Genomic DNA, 17,167 nt, shown 5'->3' on the forward strand with positions numbered 1-17,167 from the left:
TAGAGTAATGTTGGGGCGCCTGGGTGGCTCAGTCGGTTAAGCGTCCGACTTCGGCTCAGGTCATGATCTCATGGTCCGTGGGTTCGAGCCCCGCGTCAGGCTCTGTGCTGACAGCTCAGAGCCTGGAGCCTGTTTTGGATTCTGTGTCTCCCTCCTTCTCTGACCCTCCCTGTTCATGCTCTCTCTCTCTGTCTCAAAAATAAATAAATGTTAAAAAATTTTTTTAAAAAATAGAGTAATGTTATGACTGAGAGAAGGGAATAACAGAAAAAAAAAGAGAATATCAGGAAGCCCATGCCAGAAATCCTTGGGTCAGTAAAGGAGAAAGTGAGGCCAGCTGAAAGTGAGAGGGTTGAGTGTAGGTAGGGGCTTCTGAGTGGTTTGTAGAGAAAGAAGAAAAGGAGGAAAGGAAAGAAAAAGGAAGGGAAGAAAAAGAGAGGATTAGAGGGGACAGTTACTGTCCAAGGAAGGAGTAACCACAGAAAATGGATAGACTGCCATAGTAGCCTAGCCACATTTCTACCTCTGTTCATACCAAAATCTATTGATACACCTACTTCTATGTCATTCTGTGAAACCATTGAAGCAGATAATATATTTAATTTATTTTAAAATTTTTTACATGTTTATTTATTTGTGAGAGAGACAGAGCATGAGCAGGGGAGGGACAGAGAGAGAGGGAGACACAGAATCCGAAGCAGGCTCCAGGCTCTGAGCTGTCAGCACAGGCTTGAACTCACAGACCATGACATCATGACCTGAGCCAAAGTTGGTTGTTTAACCAACTGAGCCACCCAGGGACCCCAATATTTAATTATTTTTATATGTTAGCACCCATAAGAATTTCTGCAGAATATTACAAGCTCAGTGAATATTTGTTTGAGTGATTGGATGAAAATAGGAATTAATGATTGAATGATTTCCATCATGTTGTTAATATTATCAAAATGCAGAATTTGCATAGGCTAGAATTTGTTGTTCCGGTTCTACATGAGTCCATGGCACAGTATTATATTCTAAAAAATTATAAAGTTCTTATTTAATCTGCACTGCTAATCCAAAAGCCAGCCTTTATTTGAAAATTAATTCAGGTATACCCTGTATGTCTTAGAAACATTATGAATGCCTCCTGGTAAAACTTCCCATTATGTGTTCATAAATTTGTTTTTAACCTGTCAAGCATACATTCCTCTTCCTGTATCATACCTATTTTGTTCTTAGTGAAATCACTGGATTCCAAATCACAAAGGCACGCTTTATTTCAGCAATAATTTAACGGAGACAAATCCACTGCTTTATGGAAAGATGCTTATTATCTCCTGCACCTCTGCCTCTCACTCATCTGGGCCTTTTCCCAACATCTACGACAAGAGGATTTCCTCACTCCCCCGTCCGTTTTGCTCAACAAGCTGCTATAGAAAGAGAAGTAAACTGAGAACTGCTAGTTCAGAGACTTGGCCCCAGGGTTGTTGCTATCTTGAGTTAATTAGACTTTGAATTTGTACCTTCACTGCTTTGGGCCCCCATTTCCTCGTGTATAAAATGAGGGGGTTGCAACAGATGATACTTATTAAAAAAATCACTCAATGTTTTATTAAGCTTTTACCATATACAAGGAAATATGCTTTGTGCTTTATATACATTATCTCATTTAATTTTAATCCTGCAAACAAGTTTATAAGGTGTATCAGTCAGGGTCCAGCAGGAAACAGATGGTACATATCAAATTGAGTAATTTGAGGAGTGCTTCATAAAGGAACTATATTAAAAAGGTGTGAGCAGGGTGTTAAGAAACCACAAGGGATGGTGCATGCCCAAGGCTAGTTACAGAGAGGAAAGTGACTACCTGAACCCAGAGAGAGATCTCTGTAGAGAAGGCTGATTGAGCTATGGCTGGGTTGCAGCCAGCCCACAGGGACTGTGGAATCTACACTCAGACCTGACTCTACCCATTCTGGGCAAACCCAACAGGAATCAAGGGCCAAGGTGGCCCTGTCCATACCTCACTTCAGGACCACAGAATAGGATGGAATGGATGTAAAGTGAAGAATGGATCTGGAGGGACCAACAAAAGATACCCAGTAATATTCAGTGTAGTTATTCTGATTTATGCATGAGATTACTGAAGGTCTATGAGGGTAGTGACTTACATAAAGTTACAGAGTTGCCTTAGTACAAAACCAAGATTCAATCCCTTTCTGTCAGACTCCGGAGCCTGGACTCCTTACTACTCCTCAGCCTTGGAGTCCCTTTTATATATCTCCAGGGTTAGAAACAGCTGCAGAAATTATCTAATTCAGGGGCGCCTGGGTGGCTCAGTTGGTTAAGCGTCCGACTTCAGCTCAGATCACGATCTCACGGTCCGTGAGTTCGAGCCCCGCGTCGGGCTCTGGGCTGATGGCTCAGAGCCTGGAGCCTGCTTCAGATTCTGTGTCTCTCTCTCTCTGCCCCTCCCCCCTTCATGCTCTGTCTCTCTCTGTCTCAAAAATAAATAAACGTTAAAAATTTTAAAACAAAATAAAGAAATGATCTAATTCAACCATCTCCCTGAGAGATGCTTGAAAGAGATGTCTTTCCATTTAGGATCTGAGCACTGCAGAGACCTTAGGCACCTATGAAAAGCTAGTAGTCTGTGTAGTCCTTCTTCCTGTTCTTATACTTATCATTTATTTTTTTTTTAATTTTTTTTTCAACGTTTATTTATTTTTTGGGGGACAGAGAGAGACAGAGCATGAACGGGGGAGGGGCAGAGAGAGAGGGAGACACAGAATCCGAAACAGGCTCCAGGCTCTGAGCCATCAGCCCAGAGCCTGATGCGGGGCTCGAACTCACGGACCGCGAGATCGTGACCTGGCTGAAGTCAGACGCTTAACCGACTGCGCCACCCAGGCGCCCCGATATACTTATCATTTATATTCTGACATGTGATTTTGATTTAGAACCCTGAGTGAGACACTGGTAAGGATAAAGTTGTTAGATGAAGAAAATGGCATTCTTTTATATATATATATATAAAATTTCTTTCTTCTGACATACTGTCAAATTAAGCATAATTAAAGGATTTTCCTTTTGGGGTTCCTGGGTGGCTCAGTTGGTTAAGCACACAACCCTTGATTTCTGCTCAGGTCATGATCTCACATTTTGTGAATTCCAGCCCTGCATCAGGCTCTATGCTGACATTCCAGAGCCTGCTTGGGATTCTCTCTCTCTCCCTCCCTCTCTGCCCCTCCCCTGCTCATGCTGTCTCTCTTTCATAAATAAACAAACATTAAAAAAAAAAAAAAAAAAAAAAGGGATTGTCCTTTTCCCAAGAGTAATTGAGTGTATAGTGGGGAGTAAACTGCTGATTGGATTTTCTTATTTCTCATGCTGGAATTAGATCAAAGCCCAAGACTATGCAAAGTGTTCCAGTAGACTATAGAAAAAGTGAGCAGAATGGAAGATGTTTAAATGAAGTGAAACCAAAAACTAGTATTAAGCATATTCTTCAATATCCCTGTGAGGGCCCTTAAGATAAGAAACAAGAGAGGGGTCGCCTGGGTGGCTCAGTCCTTTAAGCGTCTGACTTTGGCTCAGGTCATGATCTTATGGTCTGTGGGTTTGAGCCCAGAGTCGGCTCTGTGCTCACAGCTCGGAGCCTGGAGCCTGTTTCGGATTCTGTGTCTCCCCCTCTCTCTGCCCCATCACCTGCTCTCACTCTGTCTCTCCCTGAAAAATAAACATTAAAAAGAAAAAAGAAAAAGAAGGGAAATTCTCATGCAGTGAATGATCAGAGATTGTTAGTTACTCCTTGCATGAAAATTAAATTTGCTTAAGATGAGCAGCACCTGGATAGTTCAGTCAGTTAAGCATCCAACTCTTGATTTTGTTTTAGGTCATGATCTTATAGTTTCTGGGTTCAAGCCCTGCATCTGCACTCTTGGCAGAATCCTGCTTAGGATTCTCTTTCGCTCTCTCTATCTCTGCCCCTCCCCTGCTTGCTCTCTCTCTCAAAATAAATAAACTTTTAAAAAAAATTTTGCTTATGGGGGAAGACTGTAGTAATTATCTGAGGTCAGGGGACCCATCCCCAATCTGTCTACTCCCTTGTCAAATAGAAATAAAAGTCCCACTTAGGACTCATAGTAATGGGGAACTCTTCCTGTACAAGCATTTCTTGACCTACAAACAGGTTATGTTCCCAAAAAGTCAGTAGTTCAGTCGTTGGGAATATGAAACAAATCTAAAAGCCAGACTATTATGAAGTGTGACTCAGGGCTTGACCGGTCCTCAACACCCATTTAAACCCAGAATCTAACTCAACTAGCTTTGCAAATGTACTTCCTGGTATGAAGCAAGAAGGGAAGTGAACTATTGGGAACCTGGCCTGGCTGCATCCCAGGTCAAGTCCTGTAGCTGGCCGGTCCTCACAGCCAGAGGTCAGAACTCTGGCACCTTCAGCCCCAGGCAGGAGTGGAAGTTTCAGTTTCACGCAGGCTGGAGTGTGAGATTGGTCAGTCCTGCTAACCAGACATGAGAAAGCTGTTCTTGAGTAAACAGTGTTTTGGCCTGGATACACCTCACCTTGAACTCAAATGTCTTTTTCTTTCTTTTCTATTTTTTTTTTTTTTTTTTTTTTTTACACCAGAGTAGGTGATCTATCCTTTATTCCACTTTTTAAAGTAGAATAGTTACATTTTTGTTTTGGCCACTTGACAAACTTCCCAATTTTAGCAGACTGCCCAGAAGTCATGAGGTGCTATGAGTTAAGAGAAGGGGCATTTTAGTTACCTTTTCAGAGGCCATCACCTGGCCTTGAGAGAACACTCTCAGGAGAAAAAGTTCAGTTTGGATCTCAGTTTTAACTAGCTGAGTAGTCATAAGAAATCTCAAAAAAACCTGGTGGTGGCCATCTTTTCTAAGAAAAGTGATTTTCCTGCCACTTGAACCCTAGCTATGCAGGTGTTTAGACTGTCAGATAATCAGCAGCAGCTTCATCAGGACTTGGTAGTAAGTGAAAATCTGGTTGGGACAGAATGAGGGGGAAAAGATTCCAGTGAGTCATATGCTGAACTAGTGCTATGAGATCCCTCTTTTCAAACAAGCCCTGTGTGTGGCAAAGTCAGCTTCTACTTTATTAGAGATTGGGAGGTGAACTAGGCTCCTATGTAGGCCTTTTAAAGATAAGTAACTGTGAACTTACCCTAAATTCTCTTTTAAATTAACTTTGATACTGTAAATTTCCTGGTAGTTTCCCCAGACTGGGGAAATCGGAATAGAGGTAAAGCCGTATCTAATAAACGAATCTTTTAGGATAAATGGGTGTTGTGGGGGGAAGGGGAGGTGGAGAAGGAAGGAGGTAAGAGGAGAGGAGGAAAAATGAGAGAAGGAAGGGAAAAAAAAGAAAGGGGGTAAGAAAGAAAGAGAGAGCATTCTGCCAGTTGACTTCATTTCCACACGAATCCACCCACTCTGAGCTTCTGTTGTTGCTTTGTTTATGCAAAGTTACGGGGCTAAGAGTGAAGGCTGAGAGATCGACGCTGATGAAGGCAAAAATAATTTTTTAAATATAAATGAAACACGCACACACCCCGTTTGGGCGAGGGCAATCCCAGCCAGCGGACTTTGAAATGAAAACACGCTGAGGAGGGGTAGGTGGGAGGCCCAGCAGCAGCGGGGAGCGTTGTCGGTGACCGAAGGAGCTCTGGTGAATATCAGGTTCGGATTAGTGACAACTCAGAAGTCACGAAGGCGGTTGGGGGAGGGAGGTTTGCCAAGGTCTCTGAACTCCACGGAAGAGAGAGCGGCTTCCCTTGGCGCCGGGCGGAGCTGGGCGTACCCAGAGAGACCTCTGTCCCGGCCCCAGTGCTCACACCCTGCCCAGAGATTGAGTTTGTCAGCGATCATAAAATGGGAATTGATTATTCCAGCCACCATTGATTAGGGAAGAATGCTTACTGCAGCAGCAGGGGAAAGGTTAAGAGGAAATTGACCTTCTTCCTAGGTGACATAAAGTCATTAGGTAAATGAGATATTCACACAGGAGTTTTAAAAGGTCATGCTCAATTTTTATTTGTAGCCTGAAGAATCAACCTGGTGTGCGGCTTAGGACAGGGACCCCGGTCTTCTGGGCGAGTGGACCGACAGGAAGAGAACTCTTGCCGCGTTGGGCAGGGGCACGGGTGCGGAGTGGATTATTGTCTTGGGAGGGTCATGTTGGAATTGGTGGGGGCCTTGGGACCCCCTCGCTTTGCACCTCCTGCCTGACCTGTGTATGCGTACCTCTGTGGAGGTCTGTCCTTCGCTCCCAGGTCTCCTTGGTTGCTTTCGCCGGCCAGCAAAGGGATGTCAGGCAAAGAAGGACAATTAAAAACCCTTACCCTACCAGAGCCGGCCACGTCTCACACAGAGTGAAAGTGTGTGTGTGTGTGTGTGTGCGTGTGTGTGTGTGTGTGTGTGTGTGTATTTAAGGAGAGTGAGAGATGTATTTATGCACATATTTATCCCTCTAATTATAGGAATTAATCCTCTTACTTATGACTAAAAGGTAACGTCGAAGGACGTCCCTTTGATGTGGAAAAGCATCATTTGTGACTCACATTCAGACTGATTAAGGAATAATTGTTGTTAAACGCTTTACAAGAGGAGAGTGTTTAATTGAGGGGCATTTGTAATTTTACGGCTTAGCACAAAATTAAACGTAATTAAAAACTCAGAAATTCCAACTGATTTTCCAATTATTTTTATTGTCTGAGCTAATTGTTACACAAGGGTATCACTTCTCCCCAAAGGCATTAAAAAAAAAAAAAAAGGCAACAATACCTTTCCCAAATTTCCACTGAGAGGATTCAGAGCTCTCTCCAGGTACAGGCTAGGTAAAGGATCTTCCTCCTTTCCCTCCTCCCTCCGTCCCCGCCTTGCGCTCCTCCCTCCCCCACTGTAATTAAGCGTTTCAGCCACTCTCCCCTTTCTCTGAGTTCCTGCAACACCTTGGGATGTGAGAAAGTGATGGCAGTTCTCTTCTGCAGATCATTACAGCAAAACCTGGAAGTATCTGTAGAAGGCTGATGAATTTCTTGAAGTAACACTTGTCATACATGGTGGAGAGATTAAAAAAACCTAAGTAAACACAACTCTCTGGGGGCGATCCCTCGATGCCTCTGCCTTGGAGTGTGTGGCAGGAGGGAGGCAACACAGCAAGCGGGGCTGGGAGACATTTATAAATGCGCGAGAAGACACCCAGATGCATACAGTAAACTTTCTTTTGCTTTTCTAGTTTTTCTTGTTTTTACTTGTTTGTTTGTTTGTTTGTTTGTTTTGAGAAATGAGTGGATATGGAAAAGCTTCTCAGGAGGATTCTGGATTTTTTTTTTTTTTAATGCTAGGATTGACAGCACAAAGCCAAGCTATCGTTGTATGAGTCACTTCTCTTAATGTCCAGATAGATTTATTTAAGTACAATACAAGGTTTATAAAAAGTGCTTCAATGTTGTGGAAGTGAAAACGCATCCTTACAGCTCATCCAGAAGTGGCCCTGTCTTTCCTGTCAGACTTGGAGGGAATCCTAGAAAATAAAAAAGCATAAAATTAGGCAGAATGTGAATTTATAAATTTCAATTAGTTTAGACTAAGTGTGGAGCAATGGAATGTTTGCGTTTCAGTAAGTGTCTTAATTTCTCTGTGATTTTTAGGATAGAGACTTCAGTGGATTCGAGCTTTCCATCAGGCTTTCCCATACACCCGCCCCCCCTAAAATAAATGATTGCCTCTGATCTGACGTGCCAGGTGAAAATGGGTAGAATTAAAACTGTCAATTCTGCTTCCAACTTGTGTCTTTTGATTGAGTTCAAAAGCTTTTAAAGGTAAAGCGTGCCGATCATTTATATGTATTATTTCTTTTTCTCCTATCACAGCTTCTAAGTAAAAGAAAACGTATTTATGTTTTCAAGTTCATTTTCCCTGGAAGGTTTCAGTCTTCCAGGTAATTTGATGATGGACTCTGACACGTGGGAGGACGTGTGCCCGGCAACAGCCCGGTTTACACGAGTGCGCTGTGGAGGTACGTTGAAGTCCGGTTTTTCCATTTTTCTACCTAACTGGTTTATTTGGAGCTGAGATGTGGATATTTAAACCAGAAGCTTTCCAAATGCTACATACTATTTCGGAGAAAAGGCTGGAGTAGGCAGAATTGGGAAGAAAGAGGAAGGCTCCCTTTGAAAGTTAGAAATGGTGAAAAAGACATGTAATCCGATGTGGAAAATTGAGTAAAAGAGGCAGTGCACACTTTAGCTTAGGCAAAGATTACTGAGTCCTTTGAAGAAACTGACACGGATTTTCCAGAGATGGGAGGAAAGAGAGAGATGGAATGGGGGTGGGAGAATCCTAGGGTGGGCATTTTATGTAAATGAGTAAATTCGAAATGTAGTACAAATCCAGGATAGTGAAAGTGACAGTTCTGACAGTATTGACAACATAAATATATGTTTGAACACTGCATTTTCAGACACTTAACCGATGAAGCAATACAAAAATTCGACTACAATATTTCAAATAATCGACATTGATGTTTTGATACATCATTTTTATACTCCAAATCGATCTATCACTCTGGGGCTGGTCAATTTTAAGTAAAAATGGGCTGCAATTATTTGCACCTTAGCTAATGATGACCTCATAACAGTCCTCAATTAATTACACCAGTTTCTTCCTGTGGTGTTGGGGGGCTTGGAGGGGAGGCAAATCTTGAGAAACAAAACCTACGATTGTGTCACACACACACCCTACTTTCTATTCCATTTTTTGAGATTATGGGGAGGGGGCAGAATTTCAGAATTAGGAAGGGGTCTTTGGTGATCACATACACTGCAGGCTGAGGTCCCCTCATTTCAAGTAGCCGCTGGGTGGAATATGGTTTTCACTTTTACTTTGCAAGGTCAAAACTAAATTTCAGAAAATGCAAGAAAGTTGAGTGAGTCTAAATCTTCCCCAGGCCCCATATCCTTTCCTCAGTTTCATGGGAGATTTGCTCAAAGGGAGAACTGAAGATTTTTCTAAGGCTTAGAATGTGGTGTGTGTCTGGGGGTGGGGGGTGGAGAATAAGAATTTTAAGGAGAGTATCTAAAGCATCCAGCTGAAGTTGAATCTCTCCTTTCTCCCCTATCCCCTCTGATTCCTTTCCACACCCTGCTGAGGGTTTATAGGCTACTGTTTAAAAAAAAATAACAAAAACCACAATAAGAAATAAGACAAATCTCTTCGAGAAAGGCGGGAGGACGTTGGTGAGTACTGCATCCTCAAGCGTGAGTTCCTGCAGTTTCTGTGTTGGCTTTCTCTTCTCTGCCCGGTGGGCTCGCCAGTGAGCTCTCTCTCCATCCCACTTTTCTTTCCCACTGCTCTTTAAATTTGGTGTGGTCATGGGGTGGGGGCTGGAAAAGCTAGCTCATTTTGAAAAAGAAATCTTGGACAGGCCTAGGATACAAACTTGAGCAGCGCATTATATGATATAGGCATCCCGAAGGCAGGAGAAAGTGTTGGGGATGGGGGTGAAGAATGAGTGCCCAGTGTTCTTCCGAAGTCCAGGCGAGAGCTGCTGCTCCCCAACCCCTTCCCTGAGAAGTTCTGGGACCCTTTCTTTAAACTCACACTGAGCCTAGGCCTCCCGACCTAAAACTTAGCTGGTCTCCACTAGTCAGGATTCCAGTGTCTGATTTCTTTCCTCCAAACTTCACAAATGCAGTTTTAATCCCCTCCAAACCACTACCAGCTGAGACGATGGAACACAAGCAACATTTTCAGCAACACCCGCATGCTAATCAAAGACAAAGGTGGCGGGTGACCCACACTGGGTGAAGGTGGGAGCCCTGTAAGAGCTCCTTTGCCGGAGCATCACCTGGTTCTGAGGGTATCAGCCTCTGACCGGATCTTTCCAAGCCATCTGCGCTGGGAGTAGGGGTTGGAGCTAGAAGAAGGGCAGCAGGAGGAAAGAAGAGGAAAAGGATCAAGATAGTAAGCCAAAGAAACTAGAGAAAGAGAAAGAAGAAGGGAGGAAGGAAGAGAGCGCGGGAAGGAGCCAGAGACTGCGAGAGCGAGCGAGCGCACGTCGTGTTTGGAGCCCCGCCAGATAGCGCTAGAGGGCTATTTATTGAAATACTTTACTTCTGCGAGATGGTGAAGCAGCTAAAATTGGGAGAAATAAGACATAAGATAGAGTAAAAGGAAAGAAAGCACAATGATTCTACCATATCTTAGTTAAGACAATAAATTATGGAGTACTTTCTTGTTATTAATGGGGGTGGGGGAATACGTGGTAGAAAGCCGAAGTGAGGAAAAGACCAAAAAACAAACAAAAAAGGTCCCCTTCTATCTCTTGATCCCAACTAGGAAGAGAGTGAGCAAAGTTAACAGGTAAGGAAGGAAGTGTAATTCTTCCTAGTCCAACTTCCAGAGATGCTGGCACATGGCTGGGAAGGTCAAGAACAGTTCACAAGGATGAGCTGAGGTTTATAGAGAAGAGATATTCTTAACGTAATAGATGGCTGCAAGGGAATGGGGGAGGGAGAAGCAAACACATTATTGGAACCGCCAAATAAAATATATATCAAAAATTCCAACTGTCAGCCAGCAGGTCTGGAGCAGAAGAGAGTCCCTCTGCCTTTGTCCCAGTGATGCTGGGCTCAAGGCTGCCTCTGCAGGGCTGCAATCAAACATCCTGAATAACAATTTATAAAGACTTTGGTAAGCTTGGAGAAAGAATTAGACTACAAAAATTCACTGTCGCGTTCAGACCTCAAAGAACAGTGAAACAGATGGAAAGAGAAGACCTAGTGACAGAGGTGAAGTCCAAAGAGAGAGTGACAAAGAATGAAATACTATGATCCTCTTTACTTGCTCAGGTCAGTAATGAAGGAAAGAAAACTTCTTTCAAATAATACTTCAAAGTATCGATTTTGTTTTATTCTAAAAACTCTAGCATCGCACACATCTAGCTTCTCCTTTAAAACTGCACTTTCCTTCTAACTGAAACATTTTTAAAATCAAAGGAATGATATCTTTTTTCCATACCAGCAAACAGAAAAACAGAACCTACACACACACACACACACACACACACACACACACACACCTGCTTAACCCAAAATACTCCCAATTCAAAACATTAACTAAAGTTACAAATAAGATTAAGGTTGGATTTATTTGCTCCTCTAGCAAGCCGTCAATTATTCTAACTATTGTAGGAAGACAAAAAGGATTTAAACCCAGTGATTTTAATACACAGATTAACACTTCGGACCTCACAGTTCTGAGGAATTTGAAGTTATCTGTGCTGAGGACCTATAACTTTCTGGAAGAAAAAAAAAAAAAAGATCAAACAGGAGCACAGACTTCTTAAGGAAGGTGGGCCAATTCACCTAAAATAGAGTCTAGGTTCATAAATGCTCATTTCAAATTAAGTACTCTCCATAAAGCTAGTGCCCTTTAAATTGAGTAACTGTATTGGGATTCAAATATTCTTTTTAAATCTTAAATGTTACCTATAATAGCATTCCATGTTGAGTCAAAAAAGAAGAGGAAAAATAGAAAAGAAGGAGTTCTCAGAAGTCTTAGGGATGCTTCAATAAGAAAGAAGTGATTAAAAACAGACTAGACTCTTAAATTTGAGAGGCCCATCCCCCCTCCCATTCACCACCCCCCCCCCACGAGATCAGGTCCCCTCCCTTTCACCTCTTTTTTATGCAGTGCCCCACCCCCACTCCAGAGCTAAGTAGCAGATTTGGGATTCTGAAGAAATAGGTTTCAGCATCCATATTTGTTCTGGGGCACTTGTAAAATGCGATTTGTAGAGGGTCTTTAGCCTTCTGATTGTCTTTGAATTGTTTTTACTGAAACAGATCTTTTGCAGTTAATGAGTCCCCACGCAGCTGGACAGCTCCTCTCGGACACTGAGAACTCTAACCCCAAAATGACCCCAATTTGACACCGCAAGATGAAATTTTACCGCCTGTTAAAACCATTTCCAGCCTGGGCAAAGGGAGCTGACTGTTGACGGAGGTGTGCGCCGCCTCCTGCGACCCCCATCTCGCGCCTGTCTCCAGGGCCTGCCCCACCTACTTTCCCTTCACCCCAAATGTGGAAGAACAGATGAGCCTCTCCGCCTGGGTGGGGGTGCAGAGGCTGAGTGAGACTGGAGCATCAGCAGCATAATTATCAGGCTAGAAATCAGAAAGTGTGTGTACCCCACTGCTTTGGAATCGCTTCTATCGGACCGGCAACACTGAAGGAGGTAGGGGGGATATCAGGAAGTTCTTAGATGCTTTTTAGCTCTGTTAATAAAACATCAGCAAGTTGGTGATTAAAAGTAATAGTCTGAATTCATCAGAATGACCAAGAACGGACACCCTGAATCACCTCCACCTTGATCTTGTGTGTAATCTATTGCCCTGCGATGCTATTTTACACGTACAGTTTCATAAATGAATGCAACTAGGTAAGTGAAATCTCTTTAGTCGCATGAAATTCGGGATTCTCTCCTTAGGCAATCAGTGAATTTTAAAATCATGCAGACTTTCCTCCATTCGGGCTTCATTTTTAACACTCGCACTTCTAAACTGAAGTCTTCGGAGTTAAAGATGATTGTGGTTTTTTGTTTTTGTTTTTTCCCTCTGACTCTATCTTAAAATGTCCTATTTCTATCTCCCTCCTACATCAACCAGATTATCCCTGTAGTTTGCTTTAATGTATGCAATACAATGCAAAAGAAGTTACAGAATATTAGAAAGTAAGGAAGAAAGGAGTTCGGGTTAAAATGACTTCTGCCTTGCCCAAAGGATTAAACCACAAGAAAAATCGAGTTTCAGCCTTCTTTCTTTTGTAAAACCCAAGATTATCACGGAATAATCAACCCATTATTAGCCTACCAACTGTTTGAAAATACAGAAATCATCAATCGCTCTGAATTGTTTTTTACCCGAATGCATTGCCAAGTATGAAATTTATATATTTCTTAATACTCGTGAAGTTTTTCAAAATAAAGGCTGTGGGGGATGCCAACTCACTTCACAGTATCATTATGAAAAAAAAAGTGGTGGTAAAGGCAGCATAAGGTAGAAACCTTCAGTGTTTAAACTCGGCAATGTAGAGATTTGTTTCCAAGTTGATCTTTATAAAAGGAGCGTTTATCAAGGAAATTGAGTTTCTTTTTAAAAAGAGAAGTGACGCTTACTACACAGGCTGTTTAAAACAACAATAACCCTATTGGCGACAATACGTACACAATATTGAAAATACGAACAACTGGAAGAATAACTAAAAATCACTATGAACTTCTCAGCGGCGCTGCACGGGGAACTCGGAAACAGCAATTTCAAGATCTCTAGTAGAAAACCCTCCGCAGGCGGAGACCAGATTGTTATTTTTCTCTCAGCCTTCCCGCCCCGGCTAAACTGAATTCTCGTAACTGCCGCTTGAAACAAAATTCTGCAAGACAACTTTTTTTTTTTTCTTTTTGTCTTCTTTCCTTTTCTACTCACCTTTTCTTACATGTCGACGAGCAACTCGGCAACAAATAAGGAGGATGCTTTTAATCTTGGAGTTCTTCTAGGGAAAAAAAAATGAAAAGGTGGAGGGGGACGGACCCTCCCCACAACCTGCAGATTTCATACTCGTTGGATCATACAGGCTTGAAGCCCGGCGTAAAAGTGGCTGAAAATCTGGTCTAGACTCTCTTCTCCGAAGCTCCGAGCGCCGGGCCGGCCCCTGCTGTGGTCACCCCGGCAAATAACCCGAGGTCCACAGCCCCGCTCCCTGGCGTCGCGCTACCCTCGCCTCTGACAGCCCCACCGCACTATTTTTATATGTGAGGGCCGATTTCCCGCAGACATCATTGTTATGATGGCTCATTTAATCAAACTGTTTAATTGCTCTGGTAATCACTATCATCATCACAGGTGCTCAATCATTCATCATTTTTGGAGGGCTTTATTGACCTCCGGAGCTCATTCCCCAGCCCTATTAAAACGGGGCCAAATTTCTCCGACTTAGGTTGGAGTCTCTGCAGGCTGCGATCTAAGCTCAGTTGAGTGTTGCCTGAAAGCTTACAGTGAAGCAGAGAAGATGTAAAGCCCCCCCCCCCCATCCGCGCGCCTCTCTCTCTCTCTCTCTCTCTCTCTCTCTCTCTCTCACACACACACACACACACACACACACACACACACACACACTGCTTTATTTTTCTCTGTGCTTCCCATCCCCCGGGAAGTCGGGTCAAAATTGCGCGCGGAAAATATGCTACTTTCTACTATCCAGAATGAATTCAAAGTTGGAGAGGGAGTCGGCTGTTGAGGAACAGTCTGTTTTCGATTCCCTGAGCCAGGGACCATGAACCGGACAAGAGCGAGTTGCTGGGTAGAGGGTGCGCTCGGAGCAACCAGGGCCGGACTGCACGGCTGGCGGGAGCAGGGGGGGCGGAGGGGGCAGCTGCGCAGAGCGCGCAGGGTGACCATAACTCCGCCCCCAGCTCGAGGCTCGGAGTGATTGACGCACCGCCACCGTGAAACCGGCGGCGTAGAGGTGAGGCTGGGTGCAGCTCCTGCCGGGGATTGGGTGAGACACCCGCCAGAACTAACTTTTTACACAAAACAGTGTAGGATAGTTACCTTCCTCCCCCTGCCCCCAACTCTCGTCCTTTTCCTTTTTGGAAAAGTTCGCTCGTAGTCGGCCGGTCTTCCCGATCCCGCGAAATTGTACGGTATAATTAACACAACCTTTAGCTGGCGATACCGCTCTCCGGCCTCTGCGCCCTGGGCGACCACAACAAAGCTGGGAGGGAGTACTGGCCAATTCTCCTTGAATGGCATCTTTCTCCCTCCCTCTCTATCCGGTGCTTCCCAGCTCTAAGTGAGATCCACTTCGGAAGCGCACACTAGTGGCGCGCGCGCGCGCGCACGCACACACACACACACACACACACTCCCTCCTGGCGACATCAGACAACATCAAACACCCAAACGACTCCTCCCCACTTCCTCCCTCCCAATTCCATCGCGGCCCCCAGAGACTCTCCAGGGTGGCCCTTGTCCGCACCGCTTGGAGACAGTGCGGAGTTAAGCTGATCTCTTCTTGTCCTGAAAAAAATAAATGTTGACAAGGGCGCTGGATGTGCACAGGGAAGAAAGTACCACTTAAAAATAACAAAAACAAAAACAAACAAAAAAACCTCTAGGCCGGCAGTGGTACGATTTGCACAGCCAGCTGCCCCTGGATGTTAGCAGAAAGCCCTCAGGGGCGCAGTAATCGGCTGGCAGAGGCATAGGGGCCCGCGGAATTAAAAGGAACAAAAGCAAGATCGCCATTCCAATCGTCCCCAACACGACCCCGTTAGGCTTGAGCCTGGTGTGATGGGAAAATGAACTAGAAGTAAGTTTGAAAAAAAAAATTTAGAAGATCTGAGGCTGTACCGTACTTTCCCTGTGGTTTTCTGCAGTTTTCCTCTCTGCGCTCTCCCTGTCCTCTTCATTCTCTCCCTCTTTCCTCGCTCGCGCGCGCGCGCCCGCATGCGCGCTCTCTCTCTCTCTCTCTCTCTCTCTCTCTCTCGCACACACACACACACACACACACACACACACACAGTCCTCTTCCTCCGGCTCGCCCCCCCCCGCCCCCCCTCCCGGTCGTCCCCGCGGAGAACCAGGCTCGCTGATTTGCTCGGGTCCGCGAGGCTCCTGCCTCCCCTTCCCCCCACCCCCCGCCTCCCCCGCCCCCCCAGCCGGGGCCGTCCGATCGCACTCGCTGCATATCAGAGGCTCGGCGCGGCGCGCTCCTCCTCGCTCCCGCTCCCCACTCCCGGGATGTGTCTCCGCCGTACGACGGGCTATGGCCACCACGACTTCCGGGTTCCGTCATTTCGTTCTCCCGCCGCCGACCCGCGCCGCCAAACTGAGGCTCTTCTATAAGCCAGGCAGCAGCCAACCTGCCAACACCTACTGACACTCACTCATCTCCCAGAGAGAGAAAGAGAGCGCGAGAGAGCGAGCGCGAGAGAGCGAGCGCGAGTGAGAGCGAGCGAGCGAGAAAGAGAGAGAGGGAGAGACAAAATACCTACCAGGAAAGGGGGGGAGGAAGTCCAATTTTTGCAAACTATTCAATTTTTTTCTTGATTTTTCCCCTCTGCTTTCTTTGAACGATACTTTAAAGAGAGAGGATCATATCATAGATACCGCGGGGGCCAAGCTAAAAGAGGGGGGGAGGGGGGAGGAAAAAATTCAAGAAGCAGAAACCCCTCGCGGAGTTTTACTGGAAGAAAAAAAACGGGTCTGAAAGATTCCTCCTCTTCATCATCATCAACCATCATTCATTCACTACCTTGACATTCCGGGCTTTGATTGACAGCTGGAGTGGCAAAAAGCCATGAAACACGACAGTTCGGTTACATGTGGGCTGCTGACGGGCCGCTCGTAACCTTCAGTTCGGGGGCTTGACAATTTTTTTTTCTTCTTTTTCTTCTTTTTCTTTTCTTTCTTTTTTTTTTTTTTTTTTCAACTGAGGGGAAGAGAAGAGAAAGAGGGGGAAAGGAGGACCGAAGAGGAGGAGGAGGGGAGGGGGGAGGAGGAGGAGGTGGAGGAGGAGGAGGAGGAGGAAGATCAGGAGGAGGAGGAAGAAGAGGAAAAAAGAGAAAAAGAAGAAATATCACAGAAAAAAAAAAAAAAACTCTTCGTTGTCTTGCCTGGGCTTTTTTTTCCCCCCCTAAAAATAACATATTGGAGAATTGGGAGAAGTCTTTTTGGTTTGGAAAAAAAAAAAAAAAGGAATCTTCAGCCTAGATCACTTTCTTATCCGGACTGGGATATTAAATATACGACACATCCAGGAGTTTATTGGAGCGCAGACTGATGGCGCAAAGGGTAGGTTTAAATCTCCAACACTTACCTAGATATAAATCCTCTCTTAAGAGGGGCCTGTCCCGATGCCTCCTCTCCCTTCAACGCTGCTGCTGCTGCTCGCTGCTTGATGATGGCGGCCAGTATTTAAAAAAATAGCAGCAAAATTATTCATCGGCTTTCCCCCCCGTGCCTCTGCGTGTGTGCGAGTGTGTGTGCGTGCGTGTGTGCGTGTCTGGGCGCGCGTGTTCCAGCGCTGTGCGAGCGGGCGGGCGGCGAGTGCGTGTGAGTGGTGTGTGTGCGTGTGCAATTGTTAC

The 17,167-nt window shown here is 44.8% G+C and overlaps 1 protein-coding gene and 1 long non-coding RNA gene across 5 annotated transcripts in view; one reads left to right on the top strand and one right to left on the bottom strand.

Annotated features, from left to right (window-relative positions):
- Positions 1-6,705: 6,705 nt before the first annotated feature.
- Positions 6,706-15,510, bottom strand: LOC115516135. Its single transcript, XR_003969476.1, has 3 exons — positions 15,437-15,510; positions 13,506-13,572; positions 6,706-7,543 (listed from the first exon to the last, which is right to left on the bottom strand). It is a non-coding gene; the product is annotated as an uncharacterized LOC115516135 (long non-coding RNA).
- A 1,163-nt stretch (positions 15,511-16,673) lies between these two features.
- MEIS2 (Meis homeobox 2) overlaps positions 16,674-17,167 on the top strand; it is a 207,929-nt gene continuing 207,435 nt past the window's right edge. For all 4 annotated transcript variants that reach the window (XM_030318540.1, XM_030318542.1, XM_030318545.1 and 1 more), the window contains exon 1: positions 16,674-16,874. In XM_030318540.1, the coding sequence (XP_030174400.1) occupies positions 16,863-16,874 (12 nt within the window). In that variant the 5' untranslated portion in view covers positions 16,674-16,862. The remainder of the gene's footprint in view (positions 16,875-17,167) is intronic.

This window comes from Lynx canadensis, chromosome B3 (assembly GCF_007474595.2).
Source record: "Lynx canadensis isolate LIC74 chromosome B3, mLynCan4.pri.v2, whole genome shotgun sequence".
Taxonomy (NCBI): Eukaryota; Metazoa; Chordata; class Mammalia; order Carnivora; family Felidae; genus Lynx; species Lynx canadensis.